Source organism: Mesoplodon bidens (assembly GCF_964165515.1).
Source record: "Mesoplodon bidens genome assembly, chromosome: 14".
Taxonomy (NCBI): Eukaryota; Metazoa; Chordata; class Mammalia; order Artiodactyla; family Ziphiidae; genus Mesoplodon; species Mesoplodon bidens.
Window position 1 is genome coordinate 47,457,669 of NC_138170.1, and position 27,479 is coordinate 47,485,147.

Sequence of the window (27,479 nt, forward strand, 5' to 3'; positions counted from 1 at the left end):
CGGTTGGTACTCTTCTGCTTACTTTGACCTCCTTCTTTTCATCTGTTGTTGACCTTCTTATTTTTTACCTGTTCCTGTCAACTTCTGTTTTCCAACTCACCTGTAGGGGCATCGTTAACGTTTCGAACGTTTTGCATCCAGCTGTGGTTAACACGGGATAAGACAAAATGGTGGCTGGCCCGAGTGACCGCAAGCTCAGCCAGTCTCGAACCATTCATGACGCATGGCATGCACCCTTGATTTGGGAATGCTGGAGATGCCACACCCACTCATCTTTCCGTCATCACAGAGCAGTTGTGTTTTCCTTTGGTTCTCCCCGTTTTCTTTCCTTTCCTTTCTGAACGGTACTGTCCCTCCTGCATGTGCACATCAGCGTGTGCTGCTTCCACTGGTTGTTTTGTTTCCCCTCGCCTTTGGCATGGACGTAGGCACTTGCATGCTGGACAGCTGCTGCTCAATAGTGCAAACAGTGATGTTGCTGGAAAGAGCTTGCGCCTTTTCTGTTAACAAGGTGCACGTTGTGATTAGTTAATAACAGACGACTAAACTTTGCTAATATGTACTACCAGCAAAACTAACCTAGGAAGCATTTTACTAACACCATTTTTGTGTCTGCTAAATAACTTTTGAGTTGCCGTAGGGATGATGCTGACACTTGTTCAATAATCAGTTAACTCTCTAACTAGTTTAGATCTCTTAGGGCTAGTTGCATAGAATCGGAGAATAAACCTCTAACAGACATGAAAATGGGTTCCGCCATAGGTCTAAAAATAAAAACCAAACAAACAGAAAAAAAAAAAAAACGCAAAATGAAAAACTAAAACAAAACAAAACACAAAACAGGCATATCCCAGGATTACAGTATCTAGGTCTGAGTATAGCGTGTCCTTTCCCTGTGCTTTGTTATCTAGGTGACAATATCAGTGGATGGGATTCTTACCACAACGGGCTACACGCAAGAAGATTATACCATGCTGGGGTCTGATGACTTTTTCTATGTTGGAGGCAGTCCCAGCACAGCAGACCTTCCCGGGTCACCAGTCAGTAACAACTTTATGGGCTGTCTCAAAGAGGTAAATATCGCCGTCACCAGAATCATTCCTAATTCATGACCTCATCATTTCAGATCCAGACTGAAAGCGCCTTTGCTGAAGACCCAGAGTTTGTGGTGTCAAAGGGCACAACCTTAAATTCAATATTCCACTGTTGTTTATATAGGATTGGGGGAATGGGGGCAACTCATAGAACATTATCAAGGAATTAAGTTCCTCTTCTTTACAGTCTGTAAGTAATTCACAATTAAGATTTGCAGGGGCAGTTGTATATTAGCTATAAAAGAAAGTCAAACACAAAGAAATATTGGGTCTAGAGTTAAGCCAAACACCTTGGTCATTTCTTTTTTTTTTTTTTTTTTTTTTTTTTTTTTTTTTTTTGCGGTATGCGGGCCTCTTACTGTTGTGGCCTCTCCCGTTGCGGAGCACAGGCTCCGGATGCGCAGGCCCAGCGGCCATGGCTCACGGGCCCAGCCGCTCCGCGGCATATGGGATCCTCCCAGACCGGGGCACGAACCCGTATCCCCTGCATCGGCAGGCGGACTCTCAACCACTGCGCCACCAGGGAGGCCCTCCCTTGGTCATTTCTACTTAAATGCCTTAGGTGTTATATATACAGCAGTGACTTATTTGACCATTACAGGAAAGAAGAAGAAAAAAAATAGGCTATGAGAGACCAAATGCAACAAAAACAAGATGAATCTATGTGATGAAATAATTTTGTTCCTAGATTTTAAATATGTTCTGAAGGAAGTAAAGATGTTTCATTTGTGATCCAATGAGCTCACTTGATATTTACCTGAGTGAAGCTATCAGGCTAAAAGATACCAAGAATTTCATCCCTCATTCCCAGCTGTCATTGTTGGTTGTAACTTTTGATAGGATCGGAACTTGTTGGTGTATGGGAAGAAAAAGATCAGGAAGATCTTTGGATTTCAACTTGTATGAATATTTTTCCATAACAGCTGCCTGTTTTCATTCAGGCACAACCCAGTTTCTCTTGGCTGCTAGAACCAGAAGTTCCTCTCGCATTATATGGCTGTAGTTTAATGGTACAGACCTCTAAAATATAAAATTTAATAACTTTGAATTTATTAATGATTAGCCATAGGTGGTGTTGGTAAGCAGTGATGTACTTTGGTTTATTTATTTATTGGAGTATAGCTGCTTTACAATGTTGTGTCAGTTTCTACCGTACAGCAAAGTGAATCAGTTATACATATACATATATCCCTTCTTTTTTGCATTTGGTTTATTTTAAAGAAAATATTGTAATCATATAAACTCGATTCAAGTAAGCATCAGTGAAAAACAATCAGTGCTTGAATTATCCTTACCTGATTTCCATTTATGTAAATGTACTGGATGTTGCATTGCGCAGTATGTGAATGTATATGGAAGAGTCCTAGGAAGGATTCGAATACCCTATAGTTTTAACAAATACAAGGAGATGCAGTTCTGAAAGGCTGAATCTAACTGTGCTTTGCGGTGGAAGGGATTGATTGCCTCCCAGAGAATAACTTTTACTTTTTACAGATACATAACATGACCCAGGACTGTGCTAAGCTCTGTGAGCATTATAAAATCCTAATAATTATGATCATTGTTATAACATTAGGCATTTTCTGAGCTCTTATTTTGTGCCTAATGCAATACTAAGAGCTTTACAGGAATCTCCACAATATATGAAGTAATTATCTGCATTTTTCAGACAAGGAAACTGAGGTTTGGAGAGGTAAGTTTCTTGAGCAAGGTCTCACGGCTAACAAGTCTGCAAGCCTAGAGCGTGATCGTGGCAGTCTGAATTCAGAGACTTGTGTGCTCTTAGCCACCATAATACACAGTGTCCTAACAGAATGTTTGTTAGAAGATTGTGTAAACCCTCAATTCTGTTACAAACAGAAACAACTTTTAGAAATGTATACTAGACACTTCTGTGTGGTACAGTTATGTGCATTTGAGTACAAAAGAGAGTGAATGAGTGGGGATCTAGTAGACAAGGAAGATACACAGAAGAGTCAGGATGTGAGCGTCTTGAAGGATAATTATGAGCCGGGGATGGAGGACATGTTTCAGGTTGGGGAGAAGCATGGTGAAAACATAGTTAGATTTCAGAACATGATGCCTGAAACCCTTTCTGGTGATAGGAATTGGGGTGGGGGCAGAATCACACCCCGAGTCATCCACACCATTTCCTCACTTTCACTATGAACAGATCAACCTATGGTCAGCCCCTAGGCCCTGTTTTATCTACAGAAAGTTAATCTTGCTGTGCACTGGAAAAAGGAAAGGGAATCCAAGGATCTCGAGCAGAAACTGGAATCTAGCTAAAGAGCCCTCATTTTTTCTGTAAAAAAATGAGAGTTTCTGCAGTGATCACCCAAGTTCAGCTGAGCCTCATTGTCTTCTGAGTTCAGTTTGGGTGAGGCAACTCTCTGTGTGTGTGAATCTTCAGTGGATTGCCTTAATCCAAATTTACAGTTTCAGATTGAACTGTACTTCAGATTAATATCTTTAATATTTAAGTATTAATGAACAGTTGAGACACTTTAGAACTCATCTCTTTTTTTAAAATTAGACTATAGTTGACTTACAATTTTATATTAGTTTTAAGTACAGCATAGTGATTCAGTATTTTTGCAGATTATACTCCATTATTGGTTATTACAGAATAATGGCTACAATTCCCTGTGCTATGTCCTTGTTGCTTATGTATTTTATACTTTTTAATTGGTCTTTCAACCATAAAAACCAAGTCAGGTGATTTTCCATTTAATTGGCAACTACTGAATCCAAACAATGAGGATTCACTCAAGTTATTGTCTCTGTAGGTTTTGGATAGATACCACTCATCTTACCGATAGGGCACTTCCTACATCTCTCTCTTCCACAGCCTGGGGTATGTGTCTGGAGCAAGTCTTGCCAGTGTTTTCCTGATGTATAATCTCTTACACTTTATTTCCTCCTGACACACTAGAGTGGAAGGAAATGGGGACAATCAGCCTATAAATCAAAACACACTTTACTTGGAGAGGTTTTGGATGGTTCATAGTTTCCATCCAAGTCTGAGTTACTATCTATTTAGAATGCCCTGCTCTTCCTACTACTGAAATGAAATTGTGACAAAGTATCATAGGTTTTGAATCAAATCACCTTACTTCAGATAGGTGAGCTCTGTAGAGTTGCTGAAAAGAGAGAAACATACCCATGTTCATTCTCACCACATCCCTCTTAAGCCCCTGTGAGCCTTCCTTAACTCTTATCTCAGGCTTTCTGCCCTCAGGCATGTTATATAAAATCTTAATTATGATTTCATCTATGGCTCATAACATTTTTATTTTCAGTCTAGTGTGTGATCCCCCTTAGGATAACCAGTCCTGGGGGAGATACTCATAACACTATGTCTGAAATCATAGAAGAAATTTTGGAGTGTTAAAATAGGAAGAATCCTGGAAGTCATTCTTCAAGTCCAACCTCCTTACTTTGGAAATGGGAAAACAGACCTAGAGGTTATCTGTCCCACCGAAGAGCAATGAAGGGGTAGCAGGATAAAAACACAGAATATTGTCAGATAAAATATAATACTTGAATGACTGGCTCTGTTTCATTATAAACAGTAGCACTCAAGATACAAAACTAGAGATGGCCTACCACTCTCATTAATTCACATCTTCATTCTTTAAAGACTAAGGTAAAAAAAATTACATAATGAAACAACCCATAATCTAGTGTTTATTAGAAGAAATTAGCAGTTAGGGCTCTCCCTACATGGCATTTGATTATGCTTATTTGAAATAAGACTTGGCTTGCATGGAGAGCAATCAGCCCTCATTAAGAAATTTTTTTTTTAGTGATTAACAAATTTCAAAATAAAGTAAAATTATTTCAACAGAATTTGGCAAAACTTAACCTGAACTTCATATATTACTTCGTTCAAACCGAGAGGGAGCTTTGAATGGCCAAGAATTTATAATAAGGGGATCGACGTAGTTTTTTACAAAGTATTTATATTTTCATCATAAATAAATCAAAAAGACTTTGGAGAAATGTTTGAGGTTACTGAAAATGACTTTCAAGGGTATAAATTTGGGAAAAGTTACAGAAAAAATTGTAAATAATAAATTACCGTTATATACAGCCCACATCTATGAAATTGCTAGAGGATAATAGATCTTTGAAAATATGCTGTTTAAATTTGATTTTTACAAAAACAGTACTAATCATGCTTGGGCAGAAGCATTTGTTTATATTCTTTGCATTTTTATACCACTGAATAAAACCTGAAATATATGTTGCTTAAGAAGATCACTTAAAATCAAATTTAATTTTTCCAGCAAGCAGTTTTTTGAGTGATTGCTACAACAAGAGAGGGAATTAGAAGATGCTATAGAAAGTTAAGTCATGGCCTCTAAGGGAGATGTTTGGTGTCTATTTGAGGACACCTACTGCCCTGCCCATTCACCTTAAACAACTTGGAAAGCATTTTTTTTTTTTTTTTTGCTCTAAAAGTATTACAGTTGATTCCTAAGGTTCTCATTAAAGGTTTTTGTTTGTTTGTTTTTTTAACATTCAAAGATAGGTGGCAAACTCACTAATACGTGCTTCTCTCCCAATATTTTGACCATGAGGGCTTCTGCAGTTAATGACTTACAAGGAAGGGTCATGCTGCTCCCTCATTAATCTTGCCTCAGAATCTCCTTGGGCTATCATGCATTTCTTAGCCTCTTTGTGCCTCCAGAATGCTTTGAAACACCTATTTCCCTCCTGCAGAGTGAACATTATTCAACATAGTTTGTCAGTAGGGAAATGAAACTGAAGGGAGAGGAAAGGATTGTACTGGATAAAACAACCTAGAATGCTTTATTGGAAGTTTGTTTGTAGCCATGTGTACTTGCTAGAGTTTTACAGTCAGTTGTGCGAGTAGAGACACTGCCTGTGTGAGGAAATTTAGAACGCTACCACTAAAAGTTGCTTGGGATGAGCCTAAGGAAGGATTCTAGAAAAATAAATAAATAAGTGAAATGCTAGGGGGAATTAAATCCCTACTGAAAATTTCATCAACCTAATTAGATCAGCGCAGGCTTTAATTACATTGAGAAACTTTTAGCACTAAAAATCTGGAAGAAGCTATGAAGTGGATGAGGTTCAGAAAATATCCTCTTATGTAAGCATTTTCACCCACTGTGAAAAAATAGTTGATACCTGTATGTAATCAGCATGGTCCTCTCTGCCATTTGCAGTGGCATCGCTGTAATTCACACAATGTACCAGTACCAGCACGAGGAAAAAGGTGCAATATTTCCTTTGCGCAAATACCTCTTAATTCCTGTCTTACTTCTTGTGGACAACAGAGAACTTTAGAAGATTGTGAAGGCTTCTCAATTTATCCCCTTCTATGGTAGAACCAGCTCATCAAATGTGGGTTCTCAGGTGTCCTTCTGTTCTGTCTTATTTCCCTCACTACTCAGAGTAGAGTTCTTTACATATAAGAATAAAAATCCATGGCAGAATTTGCATTTTAAGTTATTTTTCCAATTTTTAAATAAAAGGCTTTGTGACCTGTTGGAAAAATTTGACCTCAAGGAAACTTTGGAGGGTAAGGAGATCTTCACTGATAATCATGCAACTTGGGAAGAGGGAGGACTTCTTTATCTGGGAGAATGTCCTCATGGGGCTTCCAAAGTCATGATTAAACATGTTTCTCCCAGGTTTTCATTTCCTCCAGACTCTTCGTTGTTGGGGTCCCTGATACCTGTAGATAGTTTCTGCCTTTCCTGTCTTATTACACTGTCACAGTCTATATATTGATAAGTAGCATTTTCCAATGCATTTATGTTAACCTTTCCACATGTCTCATTCATTCTTTTGGAAAGAGAATTGCTGTTTGCATTCCCATCTCACTTCCTCCTAGCCATTTTCCATACATAACTGCATATTTTTACTCACCATATTATTACATAACTAAGGAAAATAAATTCTACCTTAATTATGTTTGGCAAAATGTCCTCAAGTTAACTAACCATTTTAAGATAGATTTTACTAATGCCCCCCAAATAATAGACTGTACAAAAATACAAAGGAATTCCTGTAACACAAGGACTCACACATTGGCTCTGGGCTGCCTTCCTAGAGGTAGGGTCTTGGTTTAGTGACTTGTAAGAGAGCTTAGTTTAGCCCAGATGAAGAGGAGGCAAATTGACTTACAGTGTTGGGCAAAAATTCTAGTCTAGAAAGAAAATAAGTTTCTCCACCTGAAAGAAAAAACCACAGAAGATGGCAGTTTGCTTTTAAAACTTTAACAAGAAAGCAAGATGGAGTTTGTGGGAATGTCAATGAATTTGACAAATTCTTATGAACCATTAACCTGATTTATTATAAGCTCTGCCTGATGTCTTTCAGGCCTTGGAAATACTGAAATGTGTTTCAACTCTTCTGCTGTAATAAATTGTTGGCACTAAAATGCAAACAGAGGTCAATTACCCTTGTTTCCTTTCATTTTCAAGACAGAAGACCACAGCTTCTTTTAAGTCAGAAATCCCCCTTTCCTTTTTAAGGATGTCTTTTCAAGAACCCCTGTGAGATAATAGTAATAACCTAAGTTGAGTACTTTTCCTAATTAGAGCACATTGCCTGAATGAGCTCATCTAAACATACTCTAGTGATATAAACTCGGTGGTACCTAATTGTGGCTAGGATTATATAAGGCATTACACAAAGGGATGTTAAAAGTCACAGCTATTATAAAAGGGTAAGAAGAGTTGGTATATTCCAGAATAGTAATAATAACATATTAAGCATTTCCTATTTCTCATGTAATTTCTACAACACCCAGTGAGTTACCCCATTGTACCTAGGGCACAATCAGCAGCAGCACAGCAAACATAACAAATTACTCCTAAAAAATAAATTAATGAAACTTTGTGAAATAATTAGATATTCAGTATTTCAAACATAGCAGCAAGGTAATCATGGAAGACAAACACCATTTTTTTTTGCGTGTGTGTGGTGGACTTAATGGCATTTTATCTTAGGTTTTGCTTTTATTATTAAATTGCCTAGAGGGGTGCACTGTCATTTTTTTCCAGTGCTTTGTATGTTCAAAAGTAACTCTCTGAGCATCTCACAAGTTACATACTAGCAGTATCCCTATTTGACAAATGACATGGAGACAGGAGAAGTTAGGTAACTGACTAGGAGAAAACAATCACTAAGTAGCAGAGCCAAGATCTGAATCTTAACTAATCTGACCACAGAACTCTTGCCTTGAACAGCTACTCTATGTTGCTTCCTTTACTCATAATATAATCTTGCTTCTATTTCCTTGTTCTCAATATTTTTATTAAGGTATAATTAAATGAAATGAACTTTATAGGAACCTTGAGGAGAAAGAGAACACAAAAATGCAGCCTAGATTACTAGGATGTTGCAGAAGGGAGTGTCTAAGTGGGAGGGGAAAGAGCAGGAAATATTTCGTGGATGCCCAGTTACACGTGAGCTTCCAGTGGGGATTTTTCTCCTACTGTTCTAACTGGTACTGGAATGTCACCTCTGTGAACTGCTTCTCTGCTCTGTAAGTCTGCATCCATTCCTCCTCTAAGGGTGTAAATAAGATAATAATGCTTGTCATAAATTTCTGTACTCTGTAGCCAATCGTATGAACAGGGATACACAAAAAAAACACATTTGGAAGTACTTTCTAGATTTCTACGAAGTATTGGCTTCATAGATTGCTAAGGGTAAGTTTCCTTCTGTGCCTTGTAGCCTTGGGGACAAGGGAAATAAGCAATTAGGGCAGAAACCAGGCATTTTGCCATAGGCACTCCTCTTCAAGATTGGATTCAGGAAGTCCCATCTGCTCAGGTCCCCAAGGAAGTGGAACTCAAGTCTTTAGTCTCCAGGGTATCTGGTGAGTTCTTGTCTGGAATTCAGCTTTTTGAACATAGCAACCTCCCTTCCAGGGGACCCACAGATTTTTATTTCCCATCATATTCGGCAGATGCCCCATAGCCTAGAACTATATCAACAGTTGACATAATGCATTGTAGTGCTTTCAGATATCAAGCTAACATAACATTGTTTGGTAGGGGTTTCAATGACATTTTAAGGAATTGATGCATTTTATAGAATATGACATTTTCTAGCCCAGCAGAAAGCAGTAATGAATAATGTCTAAGACTTAACATTTCCTCTTAACTTCAGCACCCACTAGAGTACCCTGTTTAAAGTGTTCCATTCACTTAGACATGTGTGCATTCAATGAGTCAACATTAATCAACACCTACTATGTGCTAGACTCTGTACTAGACACTGGGGACACACAGATAAATAACACACCTAGGAATCTGGAAGGAGAACCTGACAAAGAAACAGAAAATTAAAATACAGGTTCTTTAAATGAGGTATTGAAAATTGCTCTAAAAATACAGCAGAAGCTGTCATTAATTCTGCCAGAGGAAATCTATAATACTTTCAAAGAGAAGGTGACAAAGTAATCTGAGTTATCCTCTCTGTCTCTCTTTGCTCAGCTCTATAATGGGCATGATATTACATAGGATTAAAGCACAATGAATTAGTTCTGCTCTCAGAATTTGAAAAGAATAGGAAAGATAAAATGATATGAAGGATTCGAAAACACATTACAAAGAAGAAAAGCTCCATAGAAATGCAAACTTGTACTTTACTGAGTTTGAGCCATATTTTAAAAATCTGATATCTTATCCAAAACAAAGTGAATATTTTGGTCTTCATGTTAATTTCTATTAGGAGACGATATACTCTCGTCTTAGTTCTTTGGATCAGGTGCTGTGTTTGGAAGAAAATTATTCCTGTACACCATTTGGCCTTTTTTTGGGAGAATTATCACTATTGAAACACATTTAAAACAAATTAATTACTTTAAAATGAAAATAATTCTGTTATCATTCAGAAGCCTGTGATTTTAAATAATAGGAAAATGAGATTTTTATCTTGAGTAAATATTCTGCACACAGAGGAATTGGTGACTCTGAGTGTTCAGTTTAGTTCCACATGTATGATATGACTATCTACTATGTGAAGTACCAGGATATGATAATTAGGTTGACATAGGTTATCTAATCCAGGTCATGATAAATGAATTGTCCATCAAACATATATATTTTTCTGAACTTAAGTTTCTAAATTTGAATCAAATGTGATGACAGTAACCAGTTATAGATTGGTATTCCATTAAATTAGTTAAGACAGATTGCTTTAGAATCAGAGAGACCTGGGTTCAAATCCTGTCTCCGTAGACTTAGTAGTTGTGTGACCTGAGAAAAGTAATTTAATGTTTTTTGCTTCATTTTTCCTTCACTCTAAAGGATTAAGTGAAACTATGTAATTGAAGTACTCAGCATTGTACCTATTATACTCTAATAATTCAATAAATGGTGTGTGTTAACTACAAATACATTGCAGGTAGGAATGTGACCTATACATATATATTTCACAGACATGTAACCTATGTAGTCACACAGGGCCCTCACACGCAGAAGGACCCTACTCTTGGTTTAATATCTTCCTCTTGCCATCTTGAAATTCTTAATAACTTTTGAACAAGGAGCCCTTCATTTTTATTTTGCACTGGACCCTGTGAAGTATGAGGACTGTCCAGGTTGCAGACAAGTCTATGAGATTTTGCACATATTATCTCATTTTAAAAGTTATTTCATTTAACTGTCCTAACAGCTTTGTGAGGAAATTGAATTGACTTGGAGGCCACAAATTATTTATAACATCATCAAGGCCACATCACTCATATGTAGAAGAATCCAGAAGAAAACCTCTGTTTATTGACTCTAGCCAGTGTGCATTCCTCTTTTGTTCACCTGAGTTATAATAGCCGCCTGCCAATGTATCAAAAATTGGTAAAGACGACTGAGAAACTCAGCATTTTTAGAAAAACACTGATATCTTTTTAATAACTGGGAATAGTCACTTAATTTTTATAGTTCAAATACAAATAGTTTTTTGTTTTTACTTTTTAAGGATTTTATCATTATCAGATTTCACATAACATTATTTTTCAAACTCAGTCACTGTATTCCTTCCCTGCACTCACCACCTGTAGACAAAGCAGAGTCTCATATGTAAGACTTCAGTGCATGTTTGAAAGAGTAAATTGACCTCTTTGTTAACATTTTCTTCTATAAGTTCGCCAGACTGAAAGGTATGATCACCAACGATTGAAATCAATCCTTCATTAACACTACCTTTTGCTATTATTTAATAATTATTTGATTTATCATGGATTAATCAACACATTTATATAAAATTACATGGTGTTTATATAGAACAATTTGTAAACAGTGGCATGCGACTTAAAGCTGTAGGTTTTAGGTAGTTTAAAAGGAAGCAATTCTTAGCCCATTTAGGGATTTACTATTCAAGGCGTGGCCTGTGAAGCAGCAGCATCAATATCACCTGGGAGCTTGTTAGATGAAAAACCTCATGCTCCTCCCCAGATCTACTAAATCAGAATTTATATTTTAATAAGATCCTCGGGTGATTTCATATGCAAATTAAAGTTCGAAAATCACTGAGCTAGAGCACCTCAGCCACCATGTTTTGTTGACATCATTGACTGTAAGATGTACAATTACGTTATGATTGGCATTAAACACTGCCAATTAACCTAGGCTGGAATGCACCTCAATTGCAACGAAGATCTGTATTTTAAACATGTTAAAATATAAAACAGTGTATAATTTAGTAGCTCAGTAGTGACCCTGAGCCTTACAGCCAGAGCCTCAGCATCTCAAAGTGCCAAGACCCTGGGAAAACCCTCCCGGGCTCAGTTCTCCCCCAGCCCCTGCGTGGGCTCAGCCTTTTTCGGGAGATGGACATCAGGATCTTCACATCCAATTACACTGAGGGCAAATAAATCACCAGGATCCACCCTGAGCCAGTCCCCCAACAGTCTAAATTTAGAGGCAGATACAGTCTTGGGATGAGTTGTACTTACTATCCAAGCAATAAGCTTTTGCTAACGAAAGAGTTGGAACTAAGCCCATGACCATTAAAAGTAAAATGCCTGTGTGTTTTAATAACAATTTTAAACTAGGTCTCCTAACCTCTATTTGATTTTGAGTACTGCTTTCATAGCAAAATTTGTTCACTTGCAAAAGTGCTGAAAATCACTGTGTGCAGGTTTACTTGGGTTAATTATTATTTTTGCAGGGTAATATTCTTATGCTGAATTTTCCATATATACTCTTCACATTTTTTCAGGCCATGGTTTATTCAGGATTATTTTACCTTACCACAGTTTGCTAACTTAAACAGATTTATGTGTATTTATTTACACTTTAACAACTTTGTAACATAATGGGTTATGCCCTAAAGGAAGTAAACTCTTCCTTGGATATAAGTTAGACAGTTGTGGATTTGAGGCATTAAGGAACCATTTAGGGAAATGCTCCTTCTGCAACATGAATTTTAATAAGAGCCCCCTAGAGGCAGCTAAGAAGTATGACACCTCTCTAAACTGAAGCCACTCAGCCTGAAATTTTCTTGGTGATTAAATGAACAGAGATGCCTTTAAGTGACATAAATGGGAAAACCATTAATCCCAGGAAGAGTGTGAAGTGTGTGCTTATGTGATGCTTATAAAAAGATAACTTTGTCTGAAGTGAAGTGGCTGCAGACTTTGCAGTAAGAGAGGGGAGTACAACAGACCCCCTCAAAATTTCTTTAGGACACCAGATTTTTATGGCACTTTATAACTTTCCCCACTATCTTCCTCTAAACTCAATTTGTAATTAGAGGCTATTTGTTCTTGAAAATATATTCAAACTAAATTTCTTTGGCTTTATTAGATTAGAATTACACTGAAAATACCACCACTTACTTTAATCCCCCAACCAGGGAAACGCAGCCTTTTTTCACTTCATACAATTTTACTGCACTTTTAATGCAACTCTTTCTTTCTGTCTTGAAAATACACATAACGCAGGAAGCAATTAAATTTGAAGTGGAATATCCAGAAGTGTAGTTTAAGTAATAGGAAAGATTTTTACATTCATATTAGTTTTTCTTTAAGTACTATAGTACTTATGAGTCTTGAGTAACAATCCTTCGAAATTTGTACATTTATTCGCTAAGCCCTCACTGAGTGCTAGCTATGTCTCTAGCACTGATTAGATGCTGGATTTACAAATATGGATGATTTGCATTGCCTTGGCTGGATTCTGAAGACACATAACCATAAAAATGAATTTCAGTGCTTTTAATTCAACAACAACAAAATGTATCAAATGACCTCCATGAAATGAGCCTGTGCAAGATGCCAAGTGAGGATAGAAAAAGAATAAGACATGGTACAGATGAAACACATAGGTAATTAGGTCACCTGATTCTCCTTTTCCACCTCACCTTGGGCTTATCTCTATCATAGTATTGCTACTATAATTGTATCAGTGTTTGATCAACTAGGGTTTCTCAGGAAGATTAAGCCCTAATGCCCTAAGACATCCATTGTATGTAATAGTGCTAGTTATGTATCATCATTGGGAGAACTGAGAAAATAGTTACTCAACTAATTTTCTATGTTCTGTGGTTCAGGTGAGGACTTTGGTTGAGAAAGGCTAGGGGAGACTTTTTTGCTAGCAGGGATTGTGACTATTTCTTTAGTGCTAGAACCTGAGGCATAGTTGGTGCTCTATAACCCTTGAGTAGATTCATTATAATTACACTTAAGTGAGATAAGTTCTACAACAAAGGTTTGTGCTGCATTCTAGGTCAACACAGTGTGGGGGGGGGGGTCAAGAAATGTAAAAAAACCAGACTTTCCCAAGGAGATACTATTTGAGCTTAGCATTGAAAGGAAAATAGTATATCTCCAAGTGAATAGGATGTGAGCTACAAAGTTTGAGACAGAGGATAAGTTGGAGAAAGGGCACGGTTGTAAAAGAATACAAAGCCATGCTTGGGGGGATGTCTGGGGTCAGTCAGTGTGACTAGGGAAAGGATGTACAGAAGGGAGGTGAACACTGATCTGGATAAAGATTGGAGGAAATGATGTTGAAAATGGATAAAATGATGACACGATATGACTGCCCCAATGGTTGAAAGTTTTGTGTATTAAAAATCATCTGAGGGGCTTCCCCGGTGGCGCAGCGGTTGAGAGTCTGCCTGCCGATGCAGGGGACACGGGTTCGTGTCCCGTTCCGGGAAGATCCCACATGCCGCGGAGCGGCTAGGCCCGTGAGCCATGGCCACTGAGCCTGCGCGTCTGGAGCCTGTGCTCCACAACGGGAGAGGCCACAACAGTGAGAGGCCTGCATACCACAAAAAAAAAAAAAAAAAAAAAAAATCATCTGAGAGTTTATTAAACTGCAGGTCCCTGTCCCCATAGCTTCTGATGTAGCAGTGGACCTGAATTTTTAACAAAAATTTAAGGTAATACAGATGCAAATGATATAAGGACTTTAACAAAGACTGCTATTTGTTATAGGGTGCTATGGATACTTCTAGAAAGGTCTGTGATAGGGCCAGGATTTAATATGAAGGATCAAAAGACCCTAAGCCTCCAGTTTAAAAAGGAGAGAACTGAAACAGACCAAGGGAGGGATGTTAAGGGTTGATCTAGCAAGGGAAGAATGGGGAATAACAAACAATCCAGAGGGACCTCAAAGGTAGAATCAAAGTGACTTTGATGAGTTTTGGAGAAGAAAGAATAAAAAATACCAAGACAAGACAAATCTATATATTTCAACCAAAACAAAGCAATCAAACCAGATACTTTTCTTCAGATCAGAGCTCAAAGGAATGGGGAACAAGAGCAGTGGGAAGCATGAAGGAAGTAAGAAAACTGGCTTCCCGGGATGCACTTTTTGACTGTTTGGACTGCACAACTCTGAAAGTTAGCCAGCACATGTGAAGTGTAACCCAGTGCATTTTACTTAACCTCTCTGAGCACCAGGTTCTTCATCGGTCAAGTGAGGGGATTAAGTTTTATGTACTTTGAGGTCCTTTCCTACAATGTTCAAGTCCTGAGGTAAACCCTTCCTATAGTAGTGGTTGCAAACACATAAGCATTTTTTACAAAGCTATCTGCAAGTCCTATTCTCAAAAGTCCTCTAGCTGGCTTCCCTGGTGGCGCAGTGGTTGAGAGTCCGCCTGCCGATGCAGGGGACACGGGTTCATGCCCCGGTCTGGGAAGATCCCACATGCCGCGGAGCCTGTGCATTCGGAGCCTGTGCTCCACAAAGGGGGAGGCCACAGTAGTGAGAGGCCCGTGTATCGGGAAAAAAAAAAAAAAAAAGTCCTCTAGCCAAAAAGGTTCTAACATATCACTCTGAGTTATCCTCAAAAGATAAGAAAAGATAAGATTTTTTTCTACCTCCCTTATCAAAAACAAAACAGAACAAAACAACAAACAAAATACTCCTAAAGTCTAAGACAAAATGTGGGTTTAAAGAGATTCCTATCTTCCTGCTTAGTTTATTATTTTTTTCTTTCTTTCTTCTCACATTGCCCTTAAGGAAAGTTTGGCAAAGGCTCCAGAATCAGATTATCAAGAAGCAGCACAAATTTAAGAGTCTTTCTCTGTCCAGGCCCTTGAAGTCTTTCTGAGGCAACCACCTGCTTTGATGCTGGGAGGCCAGCATTCTCATTAAGTTTTATGGTTTTCAATCAAACAAGCTTCATCGCTCTAAACCCGTAGCCAGTCCCACAGTCCAGTAATAGGGCATATGATGAAAACATTCAGTGTTTTAAAAAATTCAAAACACGAGATATGCTTCCACTGCTATGCACCTCCTTGATTTCTAGCAAAGGTAGGTGGATGGGTTCTAGCAAAGGTAGGTGGATGGGTTCTCATGTCATCGCCTTGTAGTTTTTTTTTTTTGTTTTTTTGGTGGTACGCAGGCCTCTCACCAGGGCACAAACCTGTGTCCCCTGCATCGGCAGGCGGACTCTCAACCACTGTGCCACCAGGGAAGCCCTGTAGTTTATTTTTAAATAACAATTTGGGTCTAGGAGAGGGATGGTGCTTGTGAACAGGTGAGTGATCTCTGCCAGAGAGTAGAATGATATTATTTTAAGAATGGTATTTTTAGGGATTGGCTTCGAGGAAAGTTTTAGCCTGGAAATTTTTAACATGGAGCAGGGAGATACCAGAGGCCAAGTATGTCTTTGGTTCTTTGGAAGGAAAAATACTCATACCAATCTCTCCCTCCCGGCTCTAGGGCTGAAATGCATTAAAGAAGAGAAATCAGAGAGGAACTATCTCTGCAGTTGGTACTATGATCACACATGCTAAGCAGTGAGTAAGTGTGGGAGGAGGTAAAAGTGTCAGCAGAAGAGATGGACGAGATTCAAAAAGTGCTTTCTCCTGCTTCAGGGTTATTATAGTCTGCTTCCCTCTTTGCCGGAATCCATGTTCCCTTTCATTCTGTTAAGAATACAGAGTGGGGCTTCCCTGGTGGCGCAGTGGTTGAGAGTCCGCCTGCCGATGCAGGGGACATGGGTTCGTGTCCCGGTCCGGGAGGATCCCACGTGCCACGAAGTGGCTGGGCCCATGAGCCATGGCCGCTGAGCCAGCGTGTCCAGAGCCTGTGCTCTGCAACGGGAGAGGCCACAACAGTGAGAGGCCCACATGCTGCAAAAAAAAAAAAAAAAAAAGAATACAGAGTGTATCAGAACCTCCAATAATTTTATTAGGAAGGAAGGAATGAAGGAAGGAAGGAAGGAGGGAGGGAGGGAGGAAGAAAACAAGGAGAAAGGTTGAGAGAGGGAGAAGGAGAACTTATTTTTGATAATCCTCTTTCTTAGTGGGAAAAATAACATATACAAAATTCAAATATAAGAGCAACTATAAGAAGGTACATGATTCAAAGAAGAAAATTCTGCATGGTGACGAGATCTTTTAACAAAAACATAATTAAAATTTAAATACAGGGGATCTCTATGGGGCTTGAAAGAAAAGAAAAATTAAGAGACATGATTTAATCTAGCTTTCCGTGGAATTTTCCAGGATGCCAAAACCAGATCTGAGGAAGAGGTGGGGGACAATGTTTACTCCCAATTTCCCGTCCATAATCCTGGGATGTTATTTTTTTTTATTTTTTGGTCCTGAGATCCCATATCCAATATAGTGCATGTGTGGTTGTCTGCATTTTCTGTGCCACCTAGTTGATGAATTTCCCAAATCTGGATGAAATACATTGGAGTCCATTAAACTGTGGCTGTTCACATTCCCAGCCTTTTCCATAAGGCTGTACAATTTTAAAGAAAAAGAAAAGATGGTATAATTTCATCCTCTTCAAAATGAAGGGAGAACTGAAGAGGCATGTTTTGGCCTCTCTGTTTACTATTAGTAGAGCTGGGTAGAGAAATGGGTCTTATGATTCTTACTCCAGACTCTTTCACATTATAGCTCCTTCTGCCAGCTTCCATCTTATTACTGATTCCTTCCTAACTTCGTGGAACCAGTGAGCACTGCAGGTATCTAAGATGTCATAGTTCTGCTTGATAACACCTGGCTTGTGTCTGACTAATCAATGAGATAAAATTGCCTCAGAGCAAAGAAGGATCTAAGCTTATCTTATGCAACAGTACATTTTCATGGTATTTAAATACACTCTAATCTATAATGTGCAGTGGCAGACCTGGCAGACTGTAACTAAATTGAAGTGGTTTTTAGATCCTCCAGGTCAACTGTATATAAACTTATGAAAGTCTACTTAAAGCAGGTGTTAATGCACAGTAAAATTATCATGAAAAAATTTTTTTCTTAAGCTTGTGGCTTAATTTCAAATTTCATACTCTTCTCTCCACTCTTCCTATTTCTTAAGCATTTTCCAGATGACCATTTTGGACCTTCTTGATTGCATTGCAGAGGTCAAGGTCATGATTTCTGAGAGTTAATCTCATAATCACTTGAGTAAACTCAAGCCTTTGACATACTATACCTGACCCCATTCATCAGAACTTCTTTCGTTCCAGTAGCATCCTAAAACCCATGTATCTAGCATGTGTGTCAACCTAATATCACACCATTTGAAGGACAGATCCAAGAGCTAAATTCTCAAATGCCTAAGCATATTGGATCCTTGCAAAACCCTGATTTAATTTACCTATAACTTCCTTCTTAGGTAGTCATGTTATCCTATAAACATGAAGTGTTAACATCAGAAGAAAATATAGCAGCATATATCATAGTGGTTAGAAAAACAAAACAAAACACCTAATGACACAAGTGAGGAAACTAAGGCATAGTTAGATTAAGTGGCTTTCCCCAAATTGTTACTATTATTTGCAAAGATGTCTCTAATAAGTTGGGTATCCTTGATACACCCAATACAATCTTCAGTTTACCAAAATAATAACCATGTTGGTAGAAGCAAGTGCAACATTACTCAGTACTTCTTTTCCCTAATTTTCATTTAAAGATAAACTTAGAATGGGAAAAAGCGTTTTCCCATTGCCAGTTTTTTTAAATGTCACAATCTTTCATGTCATTTTTATCTTCTTTTATTCTTACCAGAACTTTAATGATCATATGATTCCACAAGCATCTCCCAAATTAACCTTGAGTTTCTTGTCTGTCGTCATCTAACAGAAAAGTTTATCACGAGCTGTTGGAAAAAGGTCACAGTTCAGTTATTCCTCCAGAAACTTTACTTCTAAGTAGAGTTGTGAGCTTTTGCAGGGCCCATAAAATATGTCTTTCACATTTATTACTATCCCTTGCCACAGAAAGCAAATCCTAGTATTTTCACTTAGAAATTCCACACCCCCACTTATTTTTAGTCTCCTATCATAACCAAACTCTACAAGTTATACCATATCTATCACTGCAAGGATGTATCTGTAATTAAGTAATAGAATTCTAATTAAGCAATTATGTGTGTTCTTATCATTTTCAGAAAAAAAATAGTTCACTTCAGGATTTTTTTTTTTAAGCTTTTCAACAACCTGCTGTATTTAAGCAGTTCTTTCTTCTTGCTTTTGGAGTCAGGTACCTCTCTTCTAATTATTATTTTTGTTCCTCATTTAATCTAAAACTCTGTCTAGGCAATTTGCAATATTAATTTCTCATATAAGCAATCAATCTGCTTTCCTACATTTGATTTTGCATCCCCCAATTTCTGATACGCCTTTCTGCTCTCCTTCAATTAGGTTTATAGTTATTGAGATGACTAAAATCCACTCTACCAACTGACAAAACAATTATTCACCCTTTCCACCCTGTTTAAAATGCATTAAATTTCTATCCACAACTGGAATTATAATGCATTTTCTAGCTTCTTATAGAAAACATTAAACCATTTCTGATGATTTCCTTTTCATCAAGCACAACTGCCTCAACCCCAATTAGCACGACAAATTTCTCAATCATGTATTCCCTCCTCTGATGAAGAAATTATGACTTGGTTTCTGGGATGTTGACTCATACAACTTTCATGAAGCATATTTGCTCTGAATTGCTTCTCTTTCTCATTTCCCCTTATCTTAAAATTCCTCTTTCATGCAACACCCAACCCCTCATGTTTTTAGAAAAGCATCATCAAGTATATTTGCTTTATTACACCATAATTTTTAAGTCAAGTTTTTTTTTTTTTAGTATTTTGCACTTAGCATTGTGGGAGTACTCACAAACTTTCCCCAAAAATAGCTTACCATCAAACTGGGAGGTCAGATTTCAAAAGGTAAACATATTTGTTTATTTCTTCAGTGTTTAGTGATCACCTTCTAAAGGCTCATTTTATTTGGAGCCATTTGATTTATCAATTTTTATAAGGTCTGAATCCGGCCTCTTAGTGAGCTTGTAATCTAAGAGTAAGGTGGTTTATTGTATGGGCCTTAGAGGAATACTGCCTAGGACTTGGTTTTGGTCTGACTTTGTGCAAGTAAGTCACATTCTGTCCCTCTGTTTCCTCATCACCTCATTTATAAAGTAGAGCTATAAAAGTATCTCATGAGTTACTTGTGAGGTTTAAATGAGATACTTAATGTACCTTTAGGAGAATTAAGATTTAGAGCTGATAAGCATGAATATGGCTGGCACTGAGATATTTTACACATACTATTTAATCTTCATAATAAACAAGTAGGGTGATCATTATTCTCTGTGATTTCTTTTTCCCTCTAAGGACATGGCTCAGGAAAGCTAAGTAATTTGTCTGAGGCTTCATCCTATTAGTACATTGAACAAAGTTTCAAAATAATTCAGTCTGATTCTAAAACCTGTTTTAGGGCAACAGCAGGGAGAGAGTTGAATAAAGGTGGAAAAAATAAGTTTTGTTTTAAACTCATTCATTTATTTATTCAACAAATTGACATGGGGGAGGTATTGAAGCTTTGGAAATGGACATGCTCATTGAGAAAAGTAATGAGGGGAGCCAGGAGGAGACTCATTCATTTTTTTATTCTAAAAAGTATGTACTGAACACTGAGCTGCATTCCCAGTGTGTGCTGGCTGCTGGGCAACAAACGAGAAAATCTATTTTGTGCCTAAAAAACCTGCAGAGATTCCTCTGCTGCTATGGAACGCAGGACAGATGCTCAAGAGAAAGATTAGGAGCCATTCACACAGAGGAGGTATAGAAGATTTGGGAATGTACATGCCCATCGGAGAAGGTAACTAGAAGAGAGGCAGGAAGAGAATGGAACCCCTGAACCTTGAGAAGTACCTATGTTAAGAAATAAGGGCAGGGGGAGAAGACAGGGAAGAGGTCAGAAGGGAAGGGAAGGGATGTACCCCAGAGTCTAGGGCAGGAACCTAATGACAGGTAAGACCATAGGAGGGGACAGCTTGATAGGGGGCCTTATGGCTGGGGAGGAGGAGGTAGATGCCTGAAAGTAGATACTTGGGCTGCTGCAGCATATCAGAGACACCAAGCCTGCTGACACATCAGTTAAAGTTTTAAGGGATTGTGATGTGGCTAGAGGATTATTCTCGTTTGAGGCAACTAGGACAAAGACCCAGATCAAGCCTAGGACAGAACCGTGACCCTCCCAAGACAGGCTCCACCATCTGACTTTGCTTATTTAGAATCAAGTCCTAGGAATTTTTTTCCATAGGCCTCTTAAAGACCTGAGGAGCAAACCGGCAGGACCCTTCTTCCAGACAGACTAGGGCAATCCCTACTGCAATGTCCTGTGTAGGGTGGGGCCCCTGAAGGCTTCTGAACCAGATGGGCAGATGGGTCCCTCCACCCAGGGAGAACCGGCAAAGTTCACCATCTGTTTTGCCAGATAACAAATCTTTCTCTTTGTAAGTTTGACCTGGCCGAGCCATTTCTTCTAGTAATTGCGATGAAGTTGTTGTGACCTGCACAGCATTCCAGTGCAGGCACAATGGAAGAGTGGAGAGAGTTAAGGAACTAGAGTTAGACAAATCTGCACTCCGGTCCTGGGTCCAGCATTTTTGACGAATTGTACAACCTCTTTGTATGTGAGTTTTTTGTATAATGAGAGAGGATAACAAAGGGTTAATTGGACAATTTAAAATGGCATATATCAACCTAGAAGCACAAAGAGGGGATGCTCCCCAAAACAGAAGCATTTTGAATAGTATGGCATATATTATGAAAAACAGTAACAATTATTATAAAAGACATGGGAGATCTGAGAAAGGACAAGGATCTGAGAAAAGGTGATAGAGGCAACTCTGAAAGAGCAATGGTCCCAAGAACTCAGATAGCAAGAGGTTAAGGAAAAAGTGGATAGTGAAGAGACAGAAGAAGTCTTTTTTTTTTTTTTTTTTTTTTTTGAGGAAAGTTGGCAATGATCAGAAGGAGAGATAGACTATTTGGACTATGGATGGAAGAAGTCTAATGCTGAAGGGAAATTTCTAACTCCTGATCATAACTATGAAATCAAAACAAATGTGAAAATCAGTTCTAATCTAACTGGGAATACAGATGCTTTTGAAAAGTTAGTTTTCTTATAGGAAACCACTAATGGAGTTTTAGAGGGACTTTAGGAGAGAGAAATTGAGAATGCTGGAAAGATAATAGCTTCTATAGCGTGTTGTTTATTCTTACTTTATAGCCTTTATTTATTTTTGCATTGTTTTAGCTCTTGGGTCTCATTTTATTCATGCCATAGCAGGCTGGAGGGGAACTATTAAGAAATGCAGTTAATAACAGCGGTGGACATTAAAATGATGCTGGACTCTAAGGCCTCACTTGAAAAAATAGCTGGGATGCCCACCCCTCAACTCCTCCCTCCCTATGGCAGAATTCCAAGTGATGTGCATTCTCTGAGACAGCCTTTCCAATCTTCCTGGGACCACCATGGGTGCTATTCTTTGATCCGCTTCCATTAATCTTACATTTGTCTGCCAGGGAAAACTATTCATACTCATAGTCTCAAATGTTGACCCTGACACCCTTGCTAAGGTGCTTCCCTCACTTGGAACAGGGGTGGGGGTGAGGAGTTGGGGAGGAGCAGGGCGAGGTGCACCTCTCTTCTTACTCTGGCACATAAATCATAGTCAAAGAATTTGGAACATGCCCCACTCCCTACCAAAAAAAAAAAAAAAAAAGAGAGAGAGCAAGAGAGAGAAAATAGTACAGAGAACAACTGAATAACCTTCAAAGCATCTCATATCTCAGAACAATTAATTAGAGACCATATTCTTTCCTGCTTTCAAAACTCAGAACATATTTTCTGTCACATCAGATCACTGTCTAAGAAAATGTTCCTTTTTCTTGGTTGAATGTCTTAAACTCAGCACACTAGGGTCTCACCATCATTTCCAAAGCCCTCTTTATATTTTATTCAAGATGCCCACTACAACCTCATAAAAATATACACCCAGTGCTCGATCTCCCCAGCATACCAGAATTTCCAACCTGGATTTGCAAATCAGACCCAAATTGGATGCTTCATTATTGTTTCTCTTGGTTCCTTCTGAGCAGAGGTCTTCTCTTATTTGTTAGACTATCTCTCCTAGTGCTTGGAGAGTGGCTTGGACATAGGCACAAAATACAGGTTGGCTGAATAAATGAGCAAATAAATTGGTATAGAGCATCACAAAGGGGTCAGCCCTAAACAGTGTGAAAGTCTTCTCTAATATTGAGGCAGGATGGAAGGAAGAAGGGAGATGAGGACCCTAAAAGGGAAAATGAGAACCCCCCAAGTTTAGCACCCTTTTTTAGGATTCAGGTGATGCTAGACTGAATGGAATCAAGGACCAAAACATAAACATAAATAATTGCTTCAATGATTAAGTATCATGCAGCCCATTTGTACCATTCCTGTAGGTCTTTAGGAAGAGACATTCCTCAGCCCATTTTCTCCAGTCCTTGTTCTGTCTTAGAAGGCTTTATTTTTTGGCTTAATGATTCTCTTTTAGCATAACACACACTACCATGTCTAATACAGTTGTCAGAAGGTCTTTCTCCGTGTTTCATGAACTGGAGCAAATGGTTCCCTCTATGGCCCACCCACACTGATGCTTACAGGTGTTGAAGGTTGCCAGATAGTTCTAATGTGTATTTTGATTTCTTTTAGGACAAGGAAATTTATAGACATATGAATAAAGTTTCAGTTTACATAGATATGACCATATGTCCTGATCTACCTTGTTATCAAATATGAAATACAAAACTAAGGAATTTTAAACATACTTTTATAAGTTCAAGTATACTTTATCAGTTTGGAAATATTTTTAGCTGTGATGCATAACAATTATATTATTGTCTCAGGTTGCTAATTTTAAAAGAATGTGTCACTATTAGTTTCCTTTTCACAATTTTCACCTTTTTAAAAATATCTTTTCATAGGTTTCATAGGCTGGGATGCCAAGGGTATTGTTGTCATACAACTTTAAGTGTATGATAATATCTGTTTTTCTTCAAGGTTTCTAATATGTGCCATCCAACAGCATGGTTTCAACATCATAGATGTAGTGGATATAAGAACAACTATCACTTGCCACATAAAACATTTCTGTAATCTCTAAAACATGGCCAAACATGTAGATGTTACTAAAGAAGTCAAGGGAATTTTGGCTACTTTCCCCTTTGCAAACAACAAATAAAATTACACTGTACAATGAATACACAAAATCTATTCTGTTAGAACCACCAACCATAGTGATCGGATCTACTCCAAAAATATGATGCTCTATTTGGGTCTATTTGATTCATAAATCGTTTTCCTTTCTACCGTCTAAATCTTATTTTATGAGTCATGGTTTTAAAAATGGATAGTATTAAAGACAAAAGTTGAATGTCTTACTATATTTTTAATTTAATTTTTTTTTTCATTTTAACAGTTTTTAATGAAAGTTGTATATAAGATTATTTCTGCATCTTCTCAATTGTTTCTCCCTTATATTTGCCCTTTTCCTTTCCTACTTGGCAAGATTTGGCTTTAGGCTCAAGGATCTTTTCTCGGTCTTTGCCCAGTATAGTGATAACCACCTTGCTGGGGTGAATGTGCGCACGCTCAGTTGTGCCATTAGCCTTCTCCTGCTGCTGTCGCTCAGTGTAGATGACATATTTCTTTCTGGAAACCTGGACTACTCTGCTAATTTGCTGCCCTCTGTAGCACCCTCACACACCTTGAACTTCATCCTTTCGGATGGGCATGAATGGAACATTGTCCTTCTGCCTCAGCTCTTTGGAAAGAGGAGAAGACATAATCTTCCTGCGAATATGGGAAGTGCATTGACATGCCTTTTACGGTTCTTGCCTCAGTCAGAAATCACAAAGGGATTGAATTTCATTTTGGCCACTGGCACTTCAGTGATCTTCCTGTATTTTTTTATACTACACAGTTTGTATAATAGAGAAGCTATGGGAGAAATGTATATACTTGTAAAGTCCATGTTCTTTAAGTATATATATACACAAGTTTCCATTGATACCAGGTGACATAGGCCCCATGGGTTCATGTCCAATCCATTTGTCAATGTGGAAGAACTGAGGTAGAGCTGGGCTGATTGGGATGAAGAGAATATTCTCTACATGTCTTTTGTGCATTCGCATAGAATGGATCCCCTTAGTTATCTCACATAGCAAATACTCACCTAATCATGCTTTAGTTTATAAGACTCAGAAGAAGTAACACTCGATCAAAAACCCATGGCTCTGTTCAAATAAACAGCACAAACAATCTGATCTTAGATAATTTCATTTTGAAATGATTGAGGGCAGGGCATTAAGAGGGAGGCGGAGGAAAACAATGGGCTCTATTTGGCCCAGGCCAGGGGCTTTTTAAGACTGGCAACTCTTGATCACTACACTGATTTTGGCCCATTTGGCTGGGATGCCTTCCTAGGTAACGTGCCCCAGGAACCTGCTCTGTTTCCCCATCTTCATGACAAGCTTCCTGATGCTGGTGTTTTGGTGCAATTTTGTCCTCTGCACTTAGATGACATTTTTTTTTCCAGACTTCTTTCTCTAAATTCCTCTGTGATCATGTATACACCACACACACATGTTTCTCGCTATGAGCATCCTTTCCACTGAACTAGGTTCCTGTTTTAAAAAAAAAAAAAAAGCATCCAAAGGGTCAAGCTTGACACAACAGATTACACGGTCTTTAGAGGTGGACAGTCTGTGCTCTGAAACCTGTGGCCCTCTCTATCCTGGTTAACGAGAGAACCTGGAGAAGTCCTGGAAGTCTTCTTGCTCTTTGCTCCCTGAACCGAGAGCAAGCTCTGTTTCCAAAGTCACCTCTCCCGATTCCGTTGACACCACAAGCTCAGAAAACCCCCCTGTGCTGTCACTGTTAGAACGTCTGTTACATCTCACAGAGGCTCTCTGGGCTCACGTACTTGCTACCCAAGTGCATGAAGAAGATGACCCACTACCCCTTTCTTCTGGGGTGTGTACACTGTAGGCAGGTGGCAGTTTACATGCTGTCTTTTTAGGCCTGTTTATGTGTTTCTAGTGTCATTTGCCCTTGCCCTTGAAAACTCTGGAAATTGACTGCCGGAGTCTCAAATCTGGCTTTAATACTTAGTGATTGTGTAACTTGAATGAGTTTCTTTATTTCATCTGTAAAATAGAGGTAATAGGAGTAATTGTTGGAGCTAGCAGGCAGGGCTTATGTTAAGGAGATGCTGCATTCAAAAAGTTTAGCACAGTGAGTGGTCCATAATAAGTGGTCACTAAGCTATAGATGTTATTCTTATCCCCTCCTTTATTATGTGTTCTTGGACCTTCAGGGGCAGGGTTGGAAAGGATTTGAGGCCTGCTTAACCAAGGTCAGAATTTGGATCCAGCACAATAACTGTCTGAGATACCCACAAAGGGTTTTAGAAACCTCAGACATGTTGTAATTCTGTGGGAATGCAGCTTAATAGCCAAGGGGAGGAAGCCAAGCCTGAATCTTCGCTGAAGGGCACTTGACTCGTGTTTAACAGGCAAACTGGGGCATGCTTCCAGTCTCAGCTTTGGGGCATCTGCTGAGGGATGAGAAAGATGCTGTCCCCACCTAGCAGACTTGCCCCTCCCCAGCACAGCACGGAGCCCTCGCTGACGTCAGCCCCCTTGGGAAGAGCCCTGAATGCAGGAAAGAATCATAATAGCAAGGAAAGGAACTGGGAAAAGATTCAGAGAAACATCAAGGAGCAAGGAAATCACAGGCATCGTGATAATTAAAATTAGATAACCCAGAACTTCCGCAGACCTACATTTCTTATGTCACTGTCATCTTTTGTTCTACTTTCCCCTTTCTGTAGATTATAATCTGTCTTTCCTTAAAGATCTGAGTCAAACATATATATATGGTAGAGCTTTCCTTGAGTGTCCTGTTTATAAAAACAGAGGACTTCAGACTCTTTATACTGAATAGCCCTTCCTACCTTATGTAGCTATTTTTTCCCTTTATCCATTCATCAAACATTTATTAATGTGGTGACTTTAGACAAGAAATCAAGCTTAGCGCTGGGGATAAAATGTTGAACAACTTCAGTCTCTGTCCTCAAAGTGCTGCCTCTCTACTATCTCCCCACCAGATTGTTGGATGAACCCCTAAAACGCCGTGGACCCGTTCTTTGCTTCTTTTCAGCACATTGATCACTAGCCATTGTACATATTTTGTCAGCCGTTATGTCAAAACTGTTCACCAACAACAGAGACCTCTATGGAAGAAACCATGTTTGGTACAGAACACCCTCGATTCAGGACAGGAAATCATAGTATTTAGAGTATAGCGGGCTAATGCCAGTTGTCCAGGAGAATGCCATACAATGTCCCATGTTCTAATGGATTAGGGATGTAAAAGTGTTCATATCATGGGAAAAGCTATGTATACTAACAGAATACTCTGGATTGTTTCATAGATACAACGGCATCACAGAAAGTAGTTCACAGGCAATGTTATAAAGAACCAGCATTTCATGGAGCTATATGAAACAGTGCATGTATTGTACAAGCACATTTTGTTACCATAGCACTGTAAAATTCTATCTTTGTGAATAGTAAATACAATCTTGAT

General features: G+C 38.6%; 1 protein-coding gene and 1 pseudogene across 33 annotated transcripts in view; one reads left to right on the plus strand and one right to left on the minus strand.

Annotated features, from left to right (window-relative positions):
- Positions 1-27,479, plus strand: part of NRXN1 (neurexin 1) — a gene marked incomplete at both ends in the record, with an annotated part of 1,149,966 nt that overhangs the window by 438,703 nt on the left and 683,784 nt on the right. For all 32 annotated transcript variants that reach the window (XM_081253733.1, XM_081253747.1, XM_081253714.1 and 29 more), the window contains one exon: positions 912-1,073. In XM_081253733.1, coding sequence (XP_081109859.1) covers positions 912-1,073 — 162 coding nt within the window. The remainder of the gene's footprint in view (positions 1-911; positions 1,074-27,479) is intronic.
- Positions 24,332-24,759, minus strand: LOC308627671 (large ribosomal subunit protein uL24-like; annotated as a pseudogene). The gene has a single exon. The product of its transcript is annotated as a large ribosomal subunit protein uL24-like (transcript).